General features: G+C 39.1%; 2 protein-coding genes and 1 non-coding gene across 15 annotated transcripts in view; 1 reads left to right on the top strand and 2 right to left on the bottom strand.

The window, feature by feature from the left end:
* LOC110046208 (RNA-binding motif, single-stranded-interacting protein 2-like) overlaps window positions 1-3,127 on the top strand; it is a 51,770-nt gene extending 48,643 nt beyond the window's left edge. For all 13 annotated transcript variants that reach the window (XM_089284518.1, XM_089284517.1, XM_089284528.1 and 10 more), the window contains one exon: window positions 1-3,127. This exon is cut by the window's left edge and continues 3,169 nt beyond it. The gene's annotated coding sequence lies outside the window, so the exon portion shown is untranslated.
* A 1,710-nt stretch (window positions 3,128-4,837) lies between these two features.
* LOC149114888 (small nucleolar RNA U3) lies at window positions 4,838-5,058 on the bottom strand. Its single transcript, XR_016206277.1, has one exon. It is a non-coding gene; the product is annotated as a small nucleolar RNA U3 (small nucleolar RNA).
* Window positions 5,059-5,334: 276 nt separating this feature from the next.
* Window positions 5,335-8,711, bottom strand: LOC110053324 (uncharacterized). Its single transcript, XM_020759544.2, has 2 exons — window positions 8,368-8,711; window positions 5,335-7,241 (listed from the first exon to the last, which is right to left on the bottom strand). Exon 2 carries the CDS (start codon window positions 7,236-7,238, stop codon window positions 6,459-6,461), a length of 780 nt encoding a protein of 259 aa, XP_020615203.2. The 5' UTR covers window positions 7,239-7,241; window positions 8,368-8,711; the 3' UTR covers window positions 5,335-6,458.
* Window positions 8,712-22,977: the final 14,266 nt, after the last annotated feature.

The following is a 22,977-nucleotide window of genomic DNA, read 5'->3' as shown; positions in this document are numbered from 1 at the left end:
TAATTCTTAAATAATAGCACCTTTGGCAGTTGCGGTTGCAAGCTCTTGTCGTGTAGCATAACATGCAAACGAGTCAATCCGACAGCCTCGTTTTCAGGTCGTTTTGCACACATAATACTGTGATTTGAATGCAAACTCAGTTGTTTTAAGGTCTATTCTTAACTGTCTATTTTATGAAAGATGCAACGCGCATTTGTACAAAGGCTGGCGCATAGGAGATTTCACGTCCAGAGTAGTTAGGTTGGTAGCCCAGACTGCAAAATTTCATGCTAGTAGCCTAGAGAATGCAGCAGGACTCGGTAGTTGATAGAATTAAAAACGCGAGGGTGAACCTAAGAGAGGGAATGTCCCTAATATTTTCATAAGGACTCCTTGTTTACAGAGATTCCTTAGAAAGCAACAATTCGATTTAACAACTAATGACTTGGCAATATTAAGTCACATGACATTACATCGCTTGTGGCATCTTGGGTAACCTCGCCCCAGTGTCGTGACCGTGAATTTATACGTAGCGTGCGTCGATTTGAAATTAAAGTCATTCCTTCCTCAAGTTCATTCTCTTCTAAAGGAGTCCAACTGCGCGTTTTATTTTCACTGAAGAAGAGGAGTGAACACATTTGTCAAATTTCATTGTACATATTGAAGAAATAGGAAGCCGTACAAATTTTCGCATTGATTAGGTTTGGATGTAGGGTTTTGCTTGTACAAAAATTGTGCGCCTCGATTGCGATCCGTGTCATTTGCCTTCCGGTTATCACTGAAGTCATTGTACATTTGTCAGCCGAGAGTTTTTTTGAGACAGTCGAGGGGGACAGCTGATTGAACTTAATGTTACCCTTCATTTAAATTCACCGAACTGTCTCGGAGTTTAAACTTTCACCATTCGTACTGTCTCCTTCATGATGACTAGCTATGGTCACAGATTTGACAAGTTTCAATTTCCAGAACCTTTCGCTACATTCCTTCGTGTCCAATTCTGAAGAATGTTTCTTTCGCACCGATATGAATTCCTTTTTTCCTGCGAGAATGGTCCATCTTGCAAAGTTCTTTTTCTCAAGGAAATACGAAATACGAATCCTGCCTTAAGGGTATCTGGAAAAGCCGAATAGCGAATAGCGAATAGTCGCGAATAGCGAATAGTGCGAATGGTCTCGAATAGTACAAATAGTGGCGAACAGTCTCGAGTAGTGGCGAACAGTGGCAAATAGTGGCGAATCGTAGCAAATAGGGTACCCAGTATCTCGCAGTCAACCTCGCAGCGACATGGGATGGGATTTTCCCGCTAAAAAGCGCAGACGCTTATCAGGACAAAAGGTGTTTCTAAACCGTAATTTCTTCTGTTTTAACCGCTGCAAAAGCGTAAATACGTCTTTATTAGGTAATTCTTGTGTTTTCTGTTTTCTTAATGTCGGCAATGGACAGCCCTAGCCTGAGTCTGGAGAAGAAAAGGTGATAAATTCACTGAAATTCTGTTGCTTATTTGGATAATTAATTAACGCAGGATATTAGATCTAAAGCGATGACTATCGACGACTATTCGTCACTATTCGCCACTTTTTGCGACTCTTCGCCACTATTCGCACTATTCGGGAGTATTCGGGACTATTCGCTATTCGCTGTTCGCGACTATTCGCTCTTCGCTATTCGCGACTCTTCGCTATTTGCTATTCGGGTTTTCCAGACACCCCTACCTTGATACATTGCAATTGTTTATATACTGTATAGAAACCTTACAACTGGTTATTTTTAACCAACTGGCATGAAGATTAAATTTATTTATATTTAATTAAAACAAAACAGATTTTTTTTCAACACTGCAACTGCATTCGTGTTAATTCCAATTTTGATGGCGTATTCCCTTAGAGGGACCAAACTTTTTAACCCTTAGCGAAAGAGAGCTCGTCGATTTATAAATTTGAATCGGAAGGATTATGTTCCAAATTAAAGATCGAAATTTAGATCGAGGGGTTGCGTAGCAACACATTCTGGCAAGATGACGTCAATTGAAATGTCAATTTTCGTAACACACTCGTGCAATGTTCGTTTTAGATATTCGGGATTCGGAAAAGCCTTCGGTAACGTGTTTTTTTTTTCTTCTTAGCTTAGCTTTAACTGAACTTAAGTTTTTTTAAATAATGTGGATTTTTTACAACAATCTTGGCTGCTATGTAGCTGTCACTTGGTACAGAGACGTAAGTCTCGCATGATTGCATTCGGGGAAGCTGTCTTAGATTATCATGATTCGGGATTTGAATTGTGTGGGTGAATTATAGATGACGTAGCTTTAGGTTAAATTATGTTCCTTTGGGGTGGCGTCACCGTCCATTATTTTTACCGGTAAAATAACTCGTAGCGTGTTGATGTAAACGTCTCGAATGCTTGTGCTACAAGTAGACACCTCTTTGATCGCTAAACGAGAGAAATATTTCCTTGATTAGTTGACCGGTGGCTGTGAAACATCGAAATTAAAAACACTCGCGATTTACGGCGTTAAAGATTTTTGTGACGTCACTACTAAGGAAGTTAATTTTTAAGGGTGGTTTTCACGTTAAATAGCAAATCCAGTCAGAGAGCCAATCACCAAGTGACAAGAAAACGCTAATGCTCTCTGATTGGTCAATGCATTAGACCCACGTGGTCAGGTGTTATGTCCAATCTAAAGCTTGAACCCAGAAATGTCGTAAAAATATAGTATTTTTAAAAAGTATTTCTTTTAAATTTCTAATGTTACTGGAAGACCCTCGAATCTGATTTGCTTCTCTTCGCTATCAGGGAAGTTTTGGTAACGAATTGGCCCTGCGGCGATCATAGCTTCGCCTGATTTCAGTGTTTTCCTGAAATAAAGCGTCCAAAGGGAAAAAGCAAAACGGTTTTTAACAGATGCAAGGCACTCGAAGACGTGTTTTGTTTTTGTTTCAGTTTTAAGTTGTTCGAGTTCAAATAGATTTACTATTGAAGCAATGGCAATAGTTTCACTCCACAATATCAAATCTAGGAACTGAAGTCGCTTGGTTTTAATTTGCATGCATTGGTCTTATTGATTTGTAGATTGTTTCTTTTTGTAAGTTTTAATAGAAGGTTTGCGTAGTTGAATCAAGATGAAGAAATAAACAAAGGAAACAACGAATTCAGTTACAGCTGTAATGACTGTTGTTGTATGTCGCCTGCCTGCCTGCCTTGCCTTTTTTTCCGGGTGGGTCCTCTTTCCGAATCGATTGAGAATTTGAACTGTTGAGTTTTTGAACTCCCTCAAGCAGAGAGGAGAACCAACAATACATTTAACACACAACATATCCCCCGAGCGGTATTGAACCTACCCAAATACTCCACTCCCACTCCCCGAGGGAAAGAACGTTTCGCGGCGACCCAAACGAATGGGCAGCGAACAAGTTTAGGCTCGATTACCAGTCGCCGCTCGAGAAGGGAGCCCGCGCTCCTCCCCCGAACTCACTCGGGGAGGAACGTAGACCAGACTCCAGTGAGCGGCGAAAATCGAACCTAAGGAAGAGTTATTCCTCGAATAAATTCTTTAGGGCCTTATTTAAAATTCCCATATAGAGACCCGACATTTATTCCGTGGAACATACGCTTAATCGAAAAAATACGGCATTTAATTACTACCTCTGGAGTCCACATGCAAACAACTTAATTTTCTCGACATTTTGTAATATTAAAACCCCGTCTACTCTACGCTGGAGAAATTTGAAGACGGAGGTCTTACTCATTAAATTTTACACATCAGCTTCTTTCCTATCACACTACGCTGGAGGAATTCAAGAACGCAACAATCTCCGGTCATTTTGGAGTTGCGTTTGAGGAAAACTCGAAGAGGGAAATCACATTTAATGTCTGTTGTTTTCGGATTGTTAAAAAAGTCGTTTTGGGTACCGAAAAAAAGTCAGCTATCATTTTCGGAAAGGCGATAGGACCTAAGGTTTTCGGGAAATGGACAAAAAAGCCCTAATGGCCCTAATAAATTCGACAATACTCAAGTTCCCCTAGAATAACCGAACAGATGAAATGTATTTAGCGCCACCTAAAATTAACCTACAGAGCTTTAAAAGTACTCCAGATAGCCTAAAACAGCGTTTAAAAGCATTTGAAAGGAAACGGTCGTTGGGTGCCCCTGATATCAAACACGAAGGGCGTGTTTGATCACATTTCCAAACACCGAGAAGAGAGTTGGGACGATTTTACAGGTGTTTGGAAGTGTGGCCAAACACTGTCTTGAGTGTTTGATATATCTTCTCAATGGAAACGAAAACTAACGAGAAAACGGAGAATAAAATGGTAAAAACCTATATTAATTAAGATCAGATATCCAAGGATCTTCACGGTCTTGATTTCCTTTGTTTAAACTCTATGAATTTTTAATGAAGTTGAGAAGTTTGGTGTTGCTATCCCGCCAAATGCAGTACTTCTAACTTTTTTTTACTACACTAATTAGACAATTTCCAAGCCTTTGATCGGTTATACTATGTTAAACTGGACTTTAGACCATATTCGTATTCTCGGTTTTGGACTGGAACTAGCTTGGAATGGAGGCTCATGCGGGGAATAGATCAATTTCGATATATTAAAATTCAGCCTAACACGATAGACCTCAGCACGAGGCTCTGGGGAATAAACCCAACAAACTCTGTAGTTATTCCCCAGAGCCTCGAGCTTAGGTCTATTGTTTAAGGATGAATTTTAAAGAGATAAATTCCATTTGTATTTAAAAATACTCCCCGCATTAGCCTCAGTTGCAAGCAAGTTCCAGTTCAATATCGTGAAAACGAATATGGTCTAAATTGGCTAGGGTTCTTTTCTCTCGAAAAGTTATTGATAAATTCAACCCGCTCAGAATACGATCGCCTCCTCCAATTCCTCACTAAAGGAGGATAAGGAACGGTCATCAATCGTCGCCGACCGATTGCCATGAAAGACAAGGTCTGCAACGTGCATCGCGCTCTGAGGTGACCGCTTCGCATCGTCATCACGGTTGATGGTGTTGTCTTTGTAAGGGTACAAAGACGGGACGCGTACTATAGAAATGATCCTAGTAAGTACGGTCTTAACGCTCGAAAGGTAACCAGACGAACTCATTAAACCAAGATTTTTGACACATGTGGGACACAATGGCCACCGCGTTATGGGGTGCGAGTGGTATTATGGGACAGTTGACCTGTTTCCCGCTCTGCAATAGCGTCCTGGGACGAACCGGCCTTATCCGCCTTATCTAACACTGAAGTGCAAACAAAGCCCGCTCCACAGTGAAATTTCGACTGGGTAAATGAATCTTTCTCTACTATTCGAGTAAATAGTGCCGCGTAAATATAATACTCCTTCCAATCGCAGGCTACAGTTCTTCTTTATTTTAGGGCTATAAAAACAATAAAGACTCTTTTATTGAAATATAACTAATAAATAAAGAAAAAATAACTTAAACTTCTGCCGATTAACACTTATCGGAGATCATAAACCTAGGTTGTTCTCTCACTAAGGTGATTCTTCAGAAATAAAAGTTCTTTTGTTTTGAAATTTTCACTAAATGTTCCCTACCAAGCAGTGTTTCAAAAATACATCTAACATATAGGTCACCATGCTCCTTTAAGGGAAAACTAGCACTTATTTCGCTGTCGAGCTTAGTTTGAAGGAACTGTCTCTGGATGTTGATGTGCGCGGGCTCGTGTGCGCGCTATTAACGCGAAAATCGTGCGCCCGCAGTAGGGATGAGCAATCCAATTCTGAGAAATCAACTTTTTAAGGGTTTTTCTACTGAGACTTTCACCTTAATGTTCAATTTTTTCAACGAACTGTTGGAAATTCCCGGCTACTGAATAAAAATCTCCTGGTTGTTACATCACTTTTAACAGAAGCTGAAAGTCTGAACGGAGTAAGGTTTTTCAGACTCATAACATAACTATTTCCATACCATGGGCATTGTAGTATATTCTTTGAGTTATCTTTTTTTGTTGTTTTTAGTTGCCCAGGGCAATCATCGATAATACTTTATGCTGACGGGTTCACTCTGGTTAAATATATGTCATGATGAAGATAATGATGACGATGACTATTAATAGAGGATATTAAATGGCCGCGCGGAGATATGAAATTTCTCTTCTCTTGTTGAAAAAGTATTTCGGTCGTTCGCTGCGCTCACCCTGCTCATCCGTGAAATATTTCTCATCACGAGAAGAGAAATTTCGTATCTTCAAAAGGCTAGAGTATTATTAGAAGCCAAGTTCTGAGTAAAATCAATTCAGTTTGATTCAATAGAGATGCTTTGCGCTGGAGGTCTACAAACTACTTAGCCCGGGTCTGGGTTTCTCGCAACCAGGGAGGGAAAAGCTAAAACGGCATGGGAACGAGGTTGTCATGGCAAAGAGGTTGAGTTCCTCTGAAAGCTCAACTTACTTACCGTTTATAGTCTATATTATTTAACGACGTTCATTCAGGATTTAACTTTTGTAAAGTTACTTCAGTAGTTTAACGACAATGACAGCAACAACAAAAGGATAAGAGAGTAGGAAGGCAGCTAAAGCAACAATTCCGGCAACTCGATAACGACTCGACATCAAGCCACTGACGTCCACACCTCCAAGAAATGTATTGCCCAGCCAGCCCGAGCTGCGGATGTTTCGCGACAGCTTTTCGGCGCTAAAACCAGTAGCGGTTGCCTTATTGATATTACTGTGAACCTGCTCCTCCAGGTCGCGCCAGTTGGAACAATACGCGAGGGCCTGGATGCAAAATTCCTTGGCAAACTCGACGCAGTCCTCCAGGAGAACGCTGTACCGGTGAGGAGCTGCTCTCAAGGCAACAAACTGCAGCGCATTCAGGCTGGTTTCCTTGAATCTGCCGATGAAAAAGCTGCGCTGAATTCTTCCCTTGACATCTTTAAACAGCTGACAGTCCTTGCGTATCTTGTACGTACCCAGCTTTTCGTCTTCAAAGCACAGCTCGAATTGCCAGCACAGACTAAGCCCGGGCACGTCGAAGGGAGATTGTATGACATCAGAAAAATCGCCCAAATACTTGGGATCGTGGTTGGGAACACACAAAACAAATCCGTGCCAAGCCTTGTTCACACAAATGAACAGATCCATGTCCATCATGTTACCAGTGGACGCTAGTTGTTTGATCCTCTCTTTGTCTTTCTTTTTGTAAGCGTCGACTACCCCAGCATCAAAATCAGACAAGGTATTGACATAATACGCCAAAGGATCCACGCTGCGCAACGAGCCTTCCACCATTTTCTATTCAATAAAACAGAATTTAATGTTTTGCGAGGAATAAAACACAAATAGCGGTGATAAACATATTAAACTTACGCATTTTAATAACTTGACGTTTCGTATGCTACGCAACATACATTTTCAAAAGTGGAATAAAGACCGTTACAATTTTTGAAAACTATATATGAAATGTAAATAAGGGGTCTGGAAACGAGATTAAGAGACATCTGTTTCTTAACAGTAAAACAATAAAAGCCTAAGCTTATTAATAAAGTATCAGCTTCTCACTGCTGACGTTTACATTAAGAGCCGGCTTAAGTTCTTGGATGAGCAAAGATTCTTTAATTTTACAATGATAATCTGTTTTACCAGAAGCTAGAATATCAAAATGATCCCACTTGATGTTGTGACCTGTGGCTTTTATATGGTCGGCAATGGCTGATGTGGGGTTATTCTTAGTGAGAGCCTTGAAATGTTCCGTTTTCCTATCATGAAGCCGTCGTGTTTTATTCCTTGTTAAACTACGATGGCCCAAGAACAAAAGCCTTAATGTTTTGCATTCGTTCATTCTCTCACACCTGCTTTCTCCTTTTGCCTGAATAATCATTTTGCTGGGTAAAGTATTGCAATGCAATTCGCTCCTAGTATAGTTGAAATATGTAGACTTAGCACAAGTCATATCCCAGACGATTTCCAATGAAACCGCCATGTTTGTTTGAATCGGCTGTATGTACTTCGAAACAAGGCTTATCCTTGGAATAATTTTTGCGCCACGAGTGCAAAATGCATGCATGACCATGCTGTCGAGATAAGCCATTTCATTTAAGTAATGATCTCGTTTAAGATCTACCTACGACTCGGAATTCTTCACAGACTGAAACGTCGACAGCAAAAATTCATGGCGAGCATCATTGCTATCTTAATGGTTCCCAATTTCCATTGAAACGACGATGTCCCTAATGAAACCACTATGCGTGTTTACAACTGTCATTCGAAAGACGAATATTCAGTCTTGGAAAAATTTTGCTAAGCTAAAATTCTGACTTAGAGCATAATACAACGCGACATTTGATTTTGAGGATCGTTCGTAGAACTTCAAATCGTCGTATTCGGCAAAATATACAGGGACAATCATTACTATCTTTACCTCTGAGCTGTAGTTCTCTTCAAATGTAACCCAAGATCTTTTGAAGTCCCAGATTGTTGATGGTCAAAGTTGTAGTGTCCAGCGACAAGAGAAAGATAACAATCTTGTGGTCCGAGAAACTCAGGTTCGCGCGACACACTTATGTAAATGCCTGCGGTTGTTTTGGTGAATGTCAGTTCTTGGAAACCCGGAAGTTGAATGTGATATTGACAATCGATTAGACTTCACCAGTGAAGATATTTCATCCTTCAGTATTTGCCCCAAAGCTGTTAAGAACAATCAGTGGTTATATACCTCCTTGTTTTCTCTAAGAAATGGAAAATCAATCAACTCTTATAGCATTCTCGTCCCCGGAGCCTCCGTTTCTTTTGGTCACGTGGTCGGAGAAACGGAGGGCTCTGGTAGCAGCCATTACCGGATGTCCGTGATTTACGGACATCCGGTAACGCATACGTATTTTTGGCCTGCATATCTGCTCGTGCTCAGAAACTAATCCTGAGGGAGGGGAGAGAGGAATAGAGTGTACTCTCCAGATGTAAACAGATCGGAACATTGACATGTGTTTTCACTTCGCTGAAGTTTAAATAGGTTAAAGTTAAAAAGAGAGTAGAAAGCGGCCTTAAATGCCGTCGCCGCTTCAAACCGATTGCAAACTTGTCTAATATTTTACCAACGGGTTTCTCTGCGCATTTTGTGGTGAACCGTCTAGAAAAATTCAGGGATCGATAGCTGTGTTCTTGTTGTTTCTTCTCTTCATATTCGGTAAAAAGGAGAAGTTTAAAGAGCGAGGTGCAGTTGTTAAAGCTTTCAAGCAAAGTAATCAGGCTACCACATGTATTACGTCTATCGATGACACGGTGAAATTTGTTTATGGACACACGGAAGCGTTTGTGGAAATCAGCCGTGGAAATTGCATCACTGACCAGAGGATTTAAATATACGCCGTGCTGATAGATGAAGGGAGAATTTTTTAATGGTAAGAACTATTTACTTCCTGGTTATTTACATAGGTTTGTAAGCTGCAGCAGAATAAAAATCTGTTGAACTCGGCAAAGTTTTGTTGTATTGGAGTTTGGCTCATCTTTCCTTGCAAGGAATGTAATAAAGGTGCTCACTTTCATATGATATATCGTGCCCTCATTTTTTCAAGTAACCCCATTCTGTTCTATTTTTTTTTCTTTACAAAAAGGGGTCTTACACAATCATTTAACTGTCAAATTAAATCAATCAATCAACTTTTATTGTGCATCATTTACAGAATTAATTTACATCAGTACTATAATTAAATAAATATGAGAAGAGACATCTATTTTGCATATGGCTATGGAAAGAAAAAAAAAGTATGTGTGTGGTAACCGGGGTATAGGGTAGAAATTGGCTTTTGAAGTGGTTACTACCATGTTAAGGTAAATGCAGTGAAAAAAAAATAAAAGTCCTATGCCAGTTGTTATTGAGTGGTTATATATGCCTGCTGGGGGCTTCCATAATGGCTCTGCAGCAATTTTAATTAGCTTATCTGGAACATCTAATGATGATTTTTGTACATTTAGGCTTGAGAAAAGCCTGGTCACCTGAGCTTCTGTGACTGGAGACATCACAAAACTAGATATAGGGCTATTCCCACCATTTTCTCCCCCAACCCCCACTGCTTTTGTTGATATAATTTTTTTTGTTCATTTTATACCTTTCAATCAGCTTGTATAAAGCTTAATCTTTTGGGTGCTTTCAACAACAACAATAACAACAATTTATTTCAGTATTCCCATATGAGTACATGGTGTTACCAAAAATATAACATAGCCAAAATGATGTAACTATAAAATTAGTATTTGGCATTGGTATACATGTAGAGGTGCCTGGTGTGAAGAGAGTGATTCATATTGGTGTGCCACAGTGCACATTATGGGAGATTTTTTTTTAGGAAACTGTATGAGCAAAATGAATGGGAAATAATGCAATATTCGTGTTACTTCATGCTAATAATAAGGCTCTTCAGCCTGTTATTCGACCATGTACAACAACAAATCTCGAATGCATACTTTCTACTTCTTGTGGTTGATCATAACATCAACCACATAGCTTTACTATTAACGATGGTTTTATCTCCATCTCCTTTTTTTCAGTATTTATTGAACTGCAAGAGCAACATTCCTATTTGAATTATCCATATATTGTTATCCTTCGAAGAATTTATGTCGCACTATTATGGTCTGAAAATTAACAAAGAATAGTAAATAATGTCAGGAAATAAATAATCTTTCAAAGGCTAACCAAAAGATTATGATATTTTTCTTATGGGGATATTAATGTAACTCTGTACACCTATAATGTTTGATTGTTTTTAGTAGACTTTCCACATTACATTTGGAAACCCACTAGTCTGATGATTCGTTCATCAGTTATATAAATAATAATTATTGCCTCCATATTTGTTCACAGTTATTTCCATTGATGATAAATTATTGTTATTTACTGATTAATGTTATTGTGAAGGAATAAAGTTTTGCTAACTGCAGTTGCTTCCTAACTAAAGTGGGGAGAGAGGAAAGGGCCTCAAATTTCAGCTATGGTCATCTATGGTTATTTTCCTTTACTCATCATTTCCACAAGTAAATTATTAAAAAAAAAAAAATTTGGGTGGAGGCTCTAAAGCAAACTAAACTCTTGCCTGACCACAAAAGGTTTGTTCGTGTTTTTTTTCGGGGGGGGGGGGAGACTATAGGGGAGGTCTCACGCCGTCGACAAAACCAGGATCGGATCGGACCGGACCGGATCACGGATCGGATCACGGATCGGATCACGGATCGGATCAAGGAGAAAAATTCAAAATTCAAAATTCAAGATTCAAAATTCAAAATTTTGTTGAGCAAATTACACTAGAGTGACTACTGTGAGCAGAACGTTTTATTTAATTCAGGTGTGATATTCCTTTATTCTTTTATAATATCAAGCCAACTGGGAGCTGGTCACAGATGAATTTTTTTTCAGGCTGTTGGGTTTTGATTGCGATGATCAATCATGTCTTCATATCTTTCTCCGCAGTTCAGATAAATGATATTTCGTATATTCGCTTGCATCAAAGGTAAACTGTCCTAAAACGAGTAAGCATGGTAATAACAGGACGAACGTATGAATCGAAACACAAAAACTAAAAACACTAAAAAATTAAACACCTGATGATTTCAAACAATTTCCGTTTCTGAGACAAGTCTATACTTTTACAAGATGTGAGTTTGGAATACGATATTTCGTACTGGAATAAAACGAAACACACCATTTGTATTTCAAGGAAATATAGCTGTTTTACAAAAAAATATAGGAATAACATCGATAGTGTGAACGATAACGCAACCCGAGAATAGACAACATTTTAGGAGTTACGTCACGATTTTTGAAGTCATTTTTAGGGTCGTAAAGAGTTGCCTTTATATGGAATAAAACCTTAAAATGATCGTGTTCTAGGATAGAAAGCACTTAAGAGGCAAGAACAAATCAAAACGGAATGAGGATCGTTAAGGATGGCAAAGATTAACGAGGACTACAAATGACGAACTTGAAAAACTAGGCTAGTTTTTTCAAGATGCGCAAATCGTGACGTAGCTCCTTTAAAGCAAGTCATGTCCTTAAGCTTTCGTACGTAAGCTTTCTCATTAACTGTAACGCTAACTGTAACGTTCACATTTGACACGAAAAAGTAGCCGAGAATTAGCTACTGATACTAACAACAATTTCAAAAACGAGAATGGGAGGTTCACGTAAGTTTCAAGCCAGCTAACGATCAAATATCACTACATCTGCCTGTTCATTACAATTTAAATTCGTCGTAAATCAGGCGCTTATGTGGCTTTTTAAATGACCTCTTGTCATTCTCTTTAATTAACATGTCATTGCGTCAAATTCGGGATTCTTATTTTTATTCAACATATTTTAGTTTTCCACTTTTATTTTTTATTTATTATTATCTTATAAACGATTCGATTTTTTTTTTTCTTTAAAACGTTTTTTTTTTCTGTGATCCGATCCGTGATCCGATCCGCGATCCGATCCGTGATCCGATCCGTGATCCGATCCGTGATCCGGTCCGTGATCCGATCCGTGATCCGGTCCGGTCCGGTCCGATCCAGGTTTTGTCGACGCCGGAGGTCTCAATAATTAAAGAGAGGGGAGCTAAAAAACAGATATTATATATATCTATAACAGCAGAACCTTCTTAACAGGTACACGTAGTAACAGATACATACATAACAATCTGTGGAAGAAACAAACCAAATTTCATGTTCAGACCATTTGCTACATCATCCAAGTACACCTTCCCACCTTCTCGGCTGCTACAACAAAGGACGATGATTACGATCGAGAATTACATCGTTGCAGGCGATGTACTTCTTTGGTTACGTGGAAACTTTTACGATTCCTTCGGATCGATCGGGAATGGTCACCATTTGTTTTGCTTTTTTTTCGTAAAGCGCGCCTGTGTCAACTGAGCGAAGGTGCCGCCATTCAAGCCGGAAGTAAAATGCAATGCGTAGAGCTTTGTAATTTTCACTTCTGCTGCGCATTCATTTTTTGTCAGCCAATGAAAAAATTCGAATTTTTGGGTGCATCAAGAGCTACTCGTCAACAATTCTCGTCAACGACATTTTAAGACGAGTAGCACTGGGGACGAGAATGCTCTTATAGCTTCAAGTTGCGCATGCCAACACTCGCTGTTTCCAGACGTGTTTTTATCCCGCGATCTTTCAATAGCGCGTTTTCACGTGACGTCATCACTCCCTAAAATCCAAAACTGACTCAAAACTAAACAGCCACCAAAGCTTTTATCCTTATCAGGCATAAGAGGCGGTATATTTATATCTGTTTACAACTTTACAGCTCAATAGCGCGCTTCGTTTGAAAACCAGAGTATTTTGAATTTCAGGGTTTAATATGGAGGTGCGTGACACAATGCTACGATCGAGTTTCTTGAAAAATAAATAGTTATCCCAAGATTTTGAGTTTTTTATAAGTTAAAGCATTAGGAAAAGTGCTTATGTAAAGGCTTGTTTGTTCAGTACTGGTAATCAGTCGCCTAGATAGCCAAAGTAAGTTCCAGATGTTTGCGCTATTTTCCGGCCACAAAAATGGTGTACCACGATGTACACCAACATGGCGTTTTCATACTGGGCTCTGTAATGTTCTGCGAAACATTTCGACGAATATCTGAAGTTTGAGGAATCGTACGGGCCTAAAACTTGAAGAAGTGTTTTATTTAGTTACCTCCTCTAACATCACAATTTCTTAGCTTTTTCCACTGGATGGTTTCCGATTTTTTTTTATTGCGTGACAGTGAGAACGTTTCATTGCTCTCACGACTACTAAATCCGGCAAAAAACAAAACATACAAAACATTACAAAATAAATAACTAACTAAATAAATAAAATACATAAAAAAAACAGACAAACAAATAAACAGGGTGATGACAGACACCACAGTATAGGATGTTAAAACTCAAAAGAAAATAAAAATAGAAAACTGATAAGGTTGAAAAATATAAAAAGGGTCATCTTTCACATTTTGGGAATAGCCCTTCTACGTGTGAGAACTGTTAAAAAAAAAAATCCGGCTCCACAGTATAGGCTTGATTTCCAGTCGTTTTGAGAGGAGTATGAAAGCCCCACTGCCAGATATGGCTGAAATTTATAGGAAAAAAAAGAAATGTTGCATTTTTTCCCATGTTCCCCACTCATCCCGCCAAATTCTCGTTAATGGAAGAGATGTCCCTTTTAACAACCTAGTTCCCAGGGCCTTTCTCTTTGAAATTGGGAGGGGCGGGAAAAGGGAAAAGGGAACGAGGTTACCCTTTTCAAGACTACTGCTTTCGTCGCAAAGAACAAACCTACTACTCCTGGTAAGACCAGAGGAAGTTAAAAACACGACCAAAAACCTTTGAGAGCACCCTCTCCCCCTTCATCCTGCCCCTTCCCCCGGCCCCCAGATTTAACCGGTATGCAAACAACAGACTACAACAGGTAATCAAAAAATCTTACAAGGTGTCCAGAAGGTTAAGCAAAGAACTAGCAAATAAATACTGGTCACACACAATGGATTTTGTAACGAAATCCAATCTCTTTTAATATTTAGACTCTGAATGATTTTAGTTTTGCGCATCGCAAGTAAAACAGTAATATTAAGTTATTCATAGCATTGCTAGAACGGCGGGAGAGAAGCATGATAAACTAGTTTACTCTGGAATCGCTTCGCTTCACCGCTCCAAAACCAAGCGGCCATCGTCTTGAAGTCAAGCCAGCGTGACACTCTTTGCTTTCACCTCAATCGCAACAGGGCTGCAAGCAAATTTCATCTTGCGGGGTTTCGGCCTTCCTAGAACTCGCGTAAAACGCGGTTACCATTACATCAGCCAAAAGTAACGGCAGTAATCCGCGCGTCACGCAATCCAATCCGCTGGCTGCTCAAGTTAAGCGTACACGTGTTTATGGTAAATAGGATCGAACTCGTTATGTCATGATGTCGTCGAGAAACGTTGTCACTATTGGAAGACTGATTCGACAGTGCCTGAAAGAGGCATATTTTCTTCCACAGAAACCGTCGTCGTATTCTAAGGGTTACAGATTCTTAAACGATAAGAATTACTTGGTCTATGATTGTCCACCGTCTCCTCTATATTTCGATCGTCTTTTGTCGCCATTTCGTCATCTTCCCGCAGCCGGGAATGAAATTCCAATTATTATGGAGTGTAAGCCGGAATCTTACTTGCAACAGCATTGGAAACAATGGCTTCCCGCCTTCCCTCCCGTAGTTATCAAGTCACTGGACGAAGGGCTGCAAGATGATGTCCCAGTTGTCACAACAGCGGCGCTTCAAGGTATCCCGAAGCACAAGCACAGTGTACATCCGGATGTCTTGTACGAGGTACAACTGAAGAGTTCTATTCTCGATGTCGGCGTGCCGTTTCCAAGACATCTCGACAAAAACGCAATTTCTTACCCTTGCGCTGTTAAGGCTGACATGAGCACGGGAGGTCGTGGAAGCTGGCTTGTAAAGAACGAAAGCGAATTGTCCGACACTCTGCGAGAAATCAAATACGTCTGTCACTGGAAAGGGCGAATTGTATTTCAAGAATTCATCCCTGGGGCCAGAGAAGTGCCCAGCTTTCAATTTTATCTGCACAAATCGGGGGAAGTATTCTGGGTCGGCACAACAACCGGAGGATTTGATGGAATCTTTGCCTGGACTTCTGGAGCAGTGGACTGGGACAAACAAGAGGAGTATGAGAAACTAGTGTACGAAGATTTCACTTTGCCAATTAAGAAATATCTTCAAAAGCGAGGCTACTTTGGCCTGGTCACTTTTGAAGTGCTTATCACAGATGACAGAAAGTACCTGGTCGATGTGAACCCGAGAATTGGTGGTGACACCACACATTTACTTCTCGCACGTCACATGGCTTTAGATATTGGTTTAAAGCACTCGGCAATTTTTTGCAAAAATAAGCATTACAACATGACGGCCAAGGAATTAGTCAAGAAGGCCAATGACAACAATGTCAACGCCGATGGGACGATCATTGTTCTATCTGCTGCTGATGCAGTCAAGGGATGTGAGTCTTACATGTCGATATTTGCAAAGACATCAGATGAAGTGCAAGCTCTTTTTCACAAAATCGACAACTGATCAATTATCATTCATAGGTAATAATAATATAATTGATATTTAATCATCAATTTATAGATTACAATGTGTTCAACTCACACTTACTGCACATTCACGCACTAACCAGGGTATTTAATGTTGAATCCCAAATAGGATTTGAGTCTTAATCATCTCTATTTGCAAAGACATCAGATTAAGTGCAAGCTCTTTTTCACAAAAATATCAACAACTGATCAATAAATTATTGTTATTCATTAATAATAATATTGATATTTAATCAATTTATAGTTTACAAGTTCATGCACCAACATGGGCATTTGATATCAAATCCAAATGAGGATTTCTAAGAATACATCATATTTTACTGGCAAAGTTTGTGTACTTTAGAATTAAATTTAATGGTAGCCATAGATTTTCCCTGGGGGAGGTGGCTTTTACATGTTTGATCTATCTTACCACAGGGGCACCCAATGACAATTTTTCACAAATATTTTAAAATGCTGTTTTAGGCCATCTTGAGTGCTTTTAAAGCTCTGTAGGTTAATTTTAGGCTGCAATAAAAAATTATCATTGTTCATTCTAGGAAAACTTGAATCTTCTTGAATTTATCATTTTTGTCTATTTCCCAAAAACCTTAGGTCTCATTGTCTTTCAAAAATTATGGCTTTCTTTTTTTTTTGGCAGCCAAAACCCCAGTGGGGGTGAACGCAGTATACATGAAGCGGGGTCCAGCATATTTTTTTGGGTTGAAAATTTTCACCCTTGGTATGTTTTCAGGTCAAGAGATGTGTCATGTATTTTTTTTGGTCTTAAAAAATACTTGTAATTTTTGGGTTTACACATCTCCGAGTGAAATTTTTGTTGCAATCAGTGGGTGGATGAAGAGATATTAACGGACATACCAATTTCATTAGCTTATTGATGCAAAATCATGCATTAGAAGAGTCTGTTTGATTGAATAAATCAGTATTGAGGTATTTAAGTCTTGTATTTTTTTTAGATAGGAAATTTTGATGCCAGGTTCTTTTTTGGGTATAAGATTTTAGGCTCATGTATTTTTGGGGTTCGCAATATGAAGCTCCATCCCCCCTCCCTGTCTGCAAGTAACCCCCCTGGGCCCAAAACAACATTTTTATCAATCCGAAAACAACAGCCATTAAATTTTTCATATCAGGAAAGTTCGAAGTGACAACAGACCAATTTCGATATATTAAAATTCAGCCTAAAACAATAAACCTCAGTACGAGGCTCTTGGGAATAACTACAGAGTTTGTGGGGTTTATTCCCCAAAGCCTTGTGCTGAGGTCTATTGTATTAGGCTGAATTTTAATATATTGAAATTGGTCTATTCACTTATTGAGAAAATCAGAGGGGATTAAAGGCTTTTCAAACAGATGATTGACCAGTTAATGATCTATTGGGTTCCCCTGTTACCTGAAGAGCTGACACTGGACTGCATACATTTCTATTTGTAATTTAAAGTAATTATCACAATTTATTTATTTATTTTTTCAAATGTTCTCCTTTGTTCTTTTTACCAGTTAAATAATTATTTAATAAATAAATTATTTTACATGTATCACACACCCCTCATTGGCTTAAGATGAAGAAAGTATAGAATAGAGGAAGAGGACTGTGAATCAAAGTACAATGCAATCTCAAAGCAACACCTCACTCTTAGCAGGTTTATTTTGTAAAAATCCATTTTTGGGGAGTTGGGCCTGAATTGTTTTTGTACCTAAGAGAGTGTACACATTTTGAATGTGATTTTCTTTTGTAATTGATTCGCTGATACTATTTATTGATATCATTTAACAAAGGATAGATTAGATTTTTCATAATGTTTGGTTCAAATATTAATTTATAATGAATCCATTTAATAAATGTTAGTTAGAAGTGAGATTTAATGGAATTATAACATCAACAGAGCCCCTTTTTAACACAAGAAGCCCTATGTGGTCAGGTCCTGAAGCAGGACAAGACCTTATAAATAAAACACTTGCAGAATGCTTTAAGTCCTGTTGTATAGGAGGGTATGTGTGGGTAACAAGGATTTAACTCCTAAAACTGGCAAGCTGTACTTTATATCATTCACCTGCTATTGCATTCTTATAACTGGCTTCAAAAGAATATACTGTTAACTTAGCCTATGCAGGGGGAATCTAGGGGGAGGGTGCAGTGGATGTGCACCCCCCCCCCCGCCAAGATGAAGCCCTCTTCTTCGTATTCATTTTTAAAATTTGTTTACCTCACCAGTCAGTTACACCATTCCTTAGTGGTGCACCCCCTGCTAAGAAAAATCCTGGATCCACCCCTGCTTTGTGTGGCTGTACCCACTCCTCTAACAACAATAAACAGTCATCTAAAACAGTTAAGAGATTTTTACATCTGCTTGCTATTTTATGATAAAAGAAAACGTATCTGTAATAGTTAGCATAATCCATAGGCTGACTGCCTATTGGTATAGTTACAATATTGGCTAGACAGCAAGATTAGTACAGAGTTTGGTTTACATTTAAATGCTGCGCAGATCTAGGGGGGAACCCCATAAATTAACACAAATGAGACATAACACATCTGCCCCAGCAATGGCAAAATTTTGAGCAAATGAGAAATATTAACCATGATGATGATGATGATGATGATCATCATCATCATCACCATCATCATCATCATCATGTGTTTTTGCCCATTTGGCTTATTAGGCCTTAAATAATAAATTAAGGGGTTTCTCCCTCACCAATCATTAGCTGACCATGATAGAAACAGCAAAGGCTTAAATTATTGTTAAAGGGCACAGGTTACCAAAATACTATAATTCAGTTGTTAAATCATTTGTCTTGGCTCATCACCATGGGAATTGGAAGGTAAAGACTACAATAGATAACAAATGAAAGTCAAGAATTGAAGGGGTGATGAGAAGTTATGGAATTTAGCAATGCATTAAAGCTTTATGAATATACAAGTTAGCCTGTGTATATCTGCCCCTCCCCTAAAATCGGGGAGGGGGATGTCCTCCCTGATTTTGGGGGGAGGGGTGGATGTACATATATAAGTAAGCTTATAGAAGCTTATGCATGTTTCATAATAACTCATTCACATATTTCAACTCGACCTGCACAAGCCCTTTTGCAATCACTATCTCATTTTGTTTTAAAATTTGGCCAATCCACGGTAATAGGCAAACGCAGTTCCAATGATTGTTTGCTTCCCGTGAGTCCATCCCGGGGAAACCCCCCAGTAAAAAGGACAGGGGTGCTTGTAGTACCTTTTAGGGGTTAACAAGGCAGTTTTAGTACCTCTTAGGGTGTTTGGCGTCAAAAGGTTCACAGCAGAAGCATTTGCGGTACCTTTTAGGGTATTGACCCCCCAAAAAATATGACAGGAGATTGTTAGGGATGAAAACATTTCAAGCCATACAAACAAAACAGGATCTTTAGGTACCTCTTGAGGCTTCTTATCAAAACTCCCGATGAGCACACCCGTCTTTTCTATATGGGAGTATTCCCCTGGAGAGCCCATTTCACTATATTGCCAAATCGTCTTACGTTAAAAATAATGGATTCAGAACCATTTATTTTAGGGTGATACTGTGCAAATCAGAAGCAAGAACGTAACCTTGGGGCCACGATAAAACCAGAACATGGAACACTCCGGGACGTTCCGGAACATCCCGGAACATCAAATAATTATAATAATTATGAACAAAATATGTAAAATAAAATTTTCAAAAATTAAATTAAACTAAAACAAACTGGTGTCAGCGTGGAATATATTTATAAAAAAAGAAAAGAAAAATGAAAGAAAAATGAAAATAACTGCAATGAATAATTAGAAGACTATTCCATTCCTTCCAGTAGTTCGCCATCAGTTTAATCACGTGACTGTTCGTTCTTCATAGAAAACCAAGATGGTGACATTCGAACTCTTTAATCAGACCGAAAAATTGGGTACACGAGTGTGATTTCTTTATTCAATTCATTACGTCGATTCAGATATATGCGTATACACGATTTCTCATGACGGAATAGTTTCTCCATGAGAGAGAAATAGAAACCAGTTTGATAATAACTTGCTTGTTACTCGGACTTCCGGAAAGGGCGAGACTATACTTGGTGGGTCATAGTGCCAGGCGTTCCTAGCGGAGAGCGCGAAAACTGGGGATGATAATTGTAACATGAAGACGGAATAGTGACAAAACTAGTGTAAACTATGGCTACTGACTCAACAAGCAACTGTATGATGCTCAGACGAAAACCTCAGATGTTGAAGAAATCAGGGATCAACAAAGGAAACGCAATGAATTACCTGGCATTCATAGTCCGAATCGTCCATGTTTGTGTTGAAAAACAGAGTGCCGTAAGGCCACGTGACGCAATTGGCGGGAAAGAAAAGAAGCCTGCACTCATTGTGGTCAGGTGAATGAATACCCAACGCCCCCTACCCCTCCCCTTCCGACTCCCCTACCCCCCAAAATATCTCTTCATATTTCGAGCTGATACCAGTTTATATTTGTTTATTTTATTTTTCGAAATTTAATTTTACGTATTTTTCTAATAATTATTTGATGTTCCGGGATGTTCCATGGTCCTGGTTTTATCGACGGCCCGTAACCTTGTAAATACCATCCAAACTTAAAGGCCCATTAACCGATTTATGCGCGCGCTCGCGCGCGTTGCTAAGGAGGTGAAATATCACTTCCGGTTACTTACGTCAGCCTGAGCGCGGAAAATAAAAACAACTCAATAAGTTCCAAATTCGCTAACATTTTAGATGTTTTTCTCTGTGTTTCACAAAATGCAAAGTAAAAAAAGTACAAGCAAAGACAAAATAAGAAAAGACAAAAACAAGAGCAACAGAAAGAGAAAAACTAACTCCTCGTGGCTTTGTTTGATCTTACCGAAGTGCGCTGAGAGTGTAAATTGCGCACGCGCTGATAGGGTTTTTTTCAATATATATCAGGTGCCCTTCTGGTTTCTTTAAATGCTAAAGGAAACGCGGTTTTTCATTAAATCCAGCCTTTTTCGACGGATTTCGTTTAAAGCGAACTTTGAAAAGATAGCTATGCATCCCTTTTTCAAAATCATGCATTTTTCAGAAAATTACGAGTGTTTTAATATTTTGAAATTCTCTCAAAATCTGACCTTTTAAAAATGACACAAAATCTATGCATAGGGTAATGAGGATTTAAATTAAAATATTAAATCAATGAAAAAAATCCCGATAAAGTAATTTGTCTGGGAGCCTTTGCGTTTTTTCAGTATTAGTCACATGACCATGGGCGTGGCCTGATGACGTCATCACTAGTGTTACTGATCATGAAAAAGTTAAAACACATGAAATAACTCTGAACTAACTAAAAATGATGAGGTTATATGAGAATAAATTTTCCTTAGCAACGGCTCGAAAAGATCGGTTAATGGGCCCTTAATTAAGCTTACCTTTAAATTATGACAGACAGATTACACAGATTTCTAGAAACGTGAGCCAGCTGCCTCTTAGACCTGGCTGAATTGGTCAAGCAGTTCATTTTGAAATAACGCCATGAGATAACGCCATGAATAATTAACGGTTGCCATAAATCAAATCCCGTATCAAACAAAAACGGCCATGTTCTGCGAATTCTAAAATCGGTGAAGGTTTCTGTAAAAAAGACATTTTACGCTTCTTCTGGGCGAAACCTGTAAGGCCCTATGAGACATCATTCCGAAGATCAACCGAGAATCAGTCTGATTTTTTCTGAATAATCGCAAGCAACTCGGAAGGACAGCATTATTTTCGAAGGTGTCCTGAAGGTTGCTGGGGAGTTATGCTTTTATTCCGCTCGCAAGCAAAATGGAAGCGAGTGCAACAGAGCTACATTAAGCCGTATTCAGAAGATTGAAATTCTCCTGTTTCGCCATTTTATAAACTTTGTTTTTAACCGAGCTCAATAAAAAATGAGGGGACCCCTCATTTTCTCTTGCCGAGGTTGGTCGGCCAGTCTTCGCCACGCTCATATCATTGGCAGGCCCAATATTAGGAGGGAATACTATTCAGATTTGGTTACGGGCCGATCATTGGAATAAATGTCAAACAGGGGGGAAAGGTGGGAAAAGCAACAGCAACAACAATAAAAACAAATAGTGCGAGCCTTGGCAAAACAATATTAACATCAGGAGCCCATGGGCTCCTGTATTTTGCCCAGCCGAACCACCAGACTTGAAGGGTTGATAAGATATTTTGCCATTAACAGAAAGGGGTTTACGCTTGAGCCTCTTACTAAAAACAACAATTCTTGTAGCATGAAATTTCACGTACCCTCCCTTCCCTCACTATAATGGTCCGTCCTTAGAATAGACTTTTAATTCAGTGCGACGAGCGCCACGAATTCTTTATTGAGTTAGGCTACATTTATCGCTCGAGTCCCTAAATCAGACACCGATCAGTAAATTAGTCTTGTCAAAATTATCCGAATATGTGGTAAAATTCTCTCGACCAGCAGTATAACATACAAGTGAGGAACAGCAAGGAAGAATTTGTAGATTGGTCTTAGAAACGCGCGCGCTTTTTGATAAGTTGGAAAACAATTATCCAACAATAGATGTTACGAGCAGTGAAGTCATCAGCGCGTATTGTAAAAAAAAAAAGAGAGAAAAAGTCGAACGCAAAGATGTCACGGATATGTTTTGTTCTGTTCCTTTTCTTGTACTTCATAAATTTTGGCATTGAAAGAACGAATACCAAGCGATTTGGAATCCAAATTGTTCGTGAAACAAAACAGAAGAAATTTCAGGCTGTCAAAGAGAATGATTTTTACGATGTGATGAGCTCGTATGCTGGGGGAGGGCGGCAACTGCCATGGGAAAAAAAGAGGAAGAAAGCGTTCAAAAGAAACAAAGTCGCGCCAGCGCCGGGAAAGGAGGAAGCGTGGAGTTAAACAAACGGAAAGAAAGTCGATGAGTCTTCTTCCTCAGTCG

The sequence above is a fragment of the Orbicella faveolata genome, unplaced genomic scaffold (genome assembly GCF_042242905.1).
Source record: "Orbicella faveolata isolate gen_17 unplaced genomic scaffold, um_ofav_v1 contig_13, whole genome shotgun sequence".
NCBI lineage: Eukaryota > Metazoa > Cnidaria > Anthozoa > Scleractinia > Merulinidae > Orbicella > Orbicella faveolata.
Note: the sequence above shows the minus strand (reverse complement) of the source record. Positions and strands in the feature narration are given on the sequence as shown.

Bases quoted from the DNA above. Each gene is read 5' to 3' on its own strand.
- LOC110053324 (XM_020759544.2), bottom strand. From the start codon at position 7,238: ATGGTGGAAGGCTCGTTGCGCAGCGTGGATCCTTTGGCGTATTATGTC.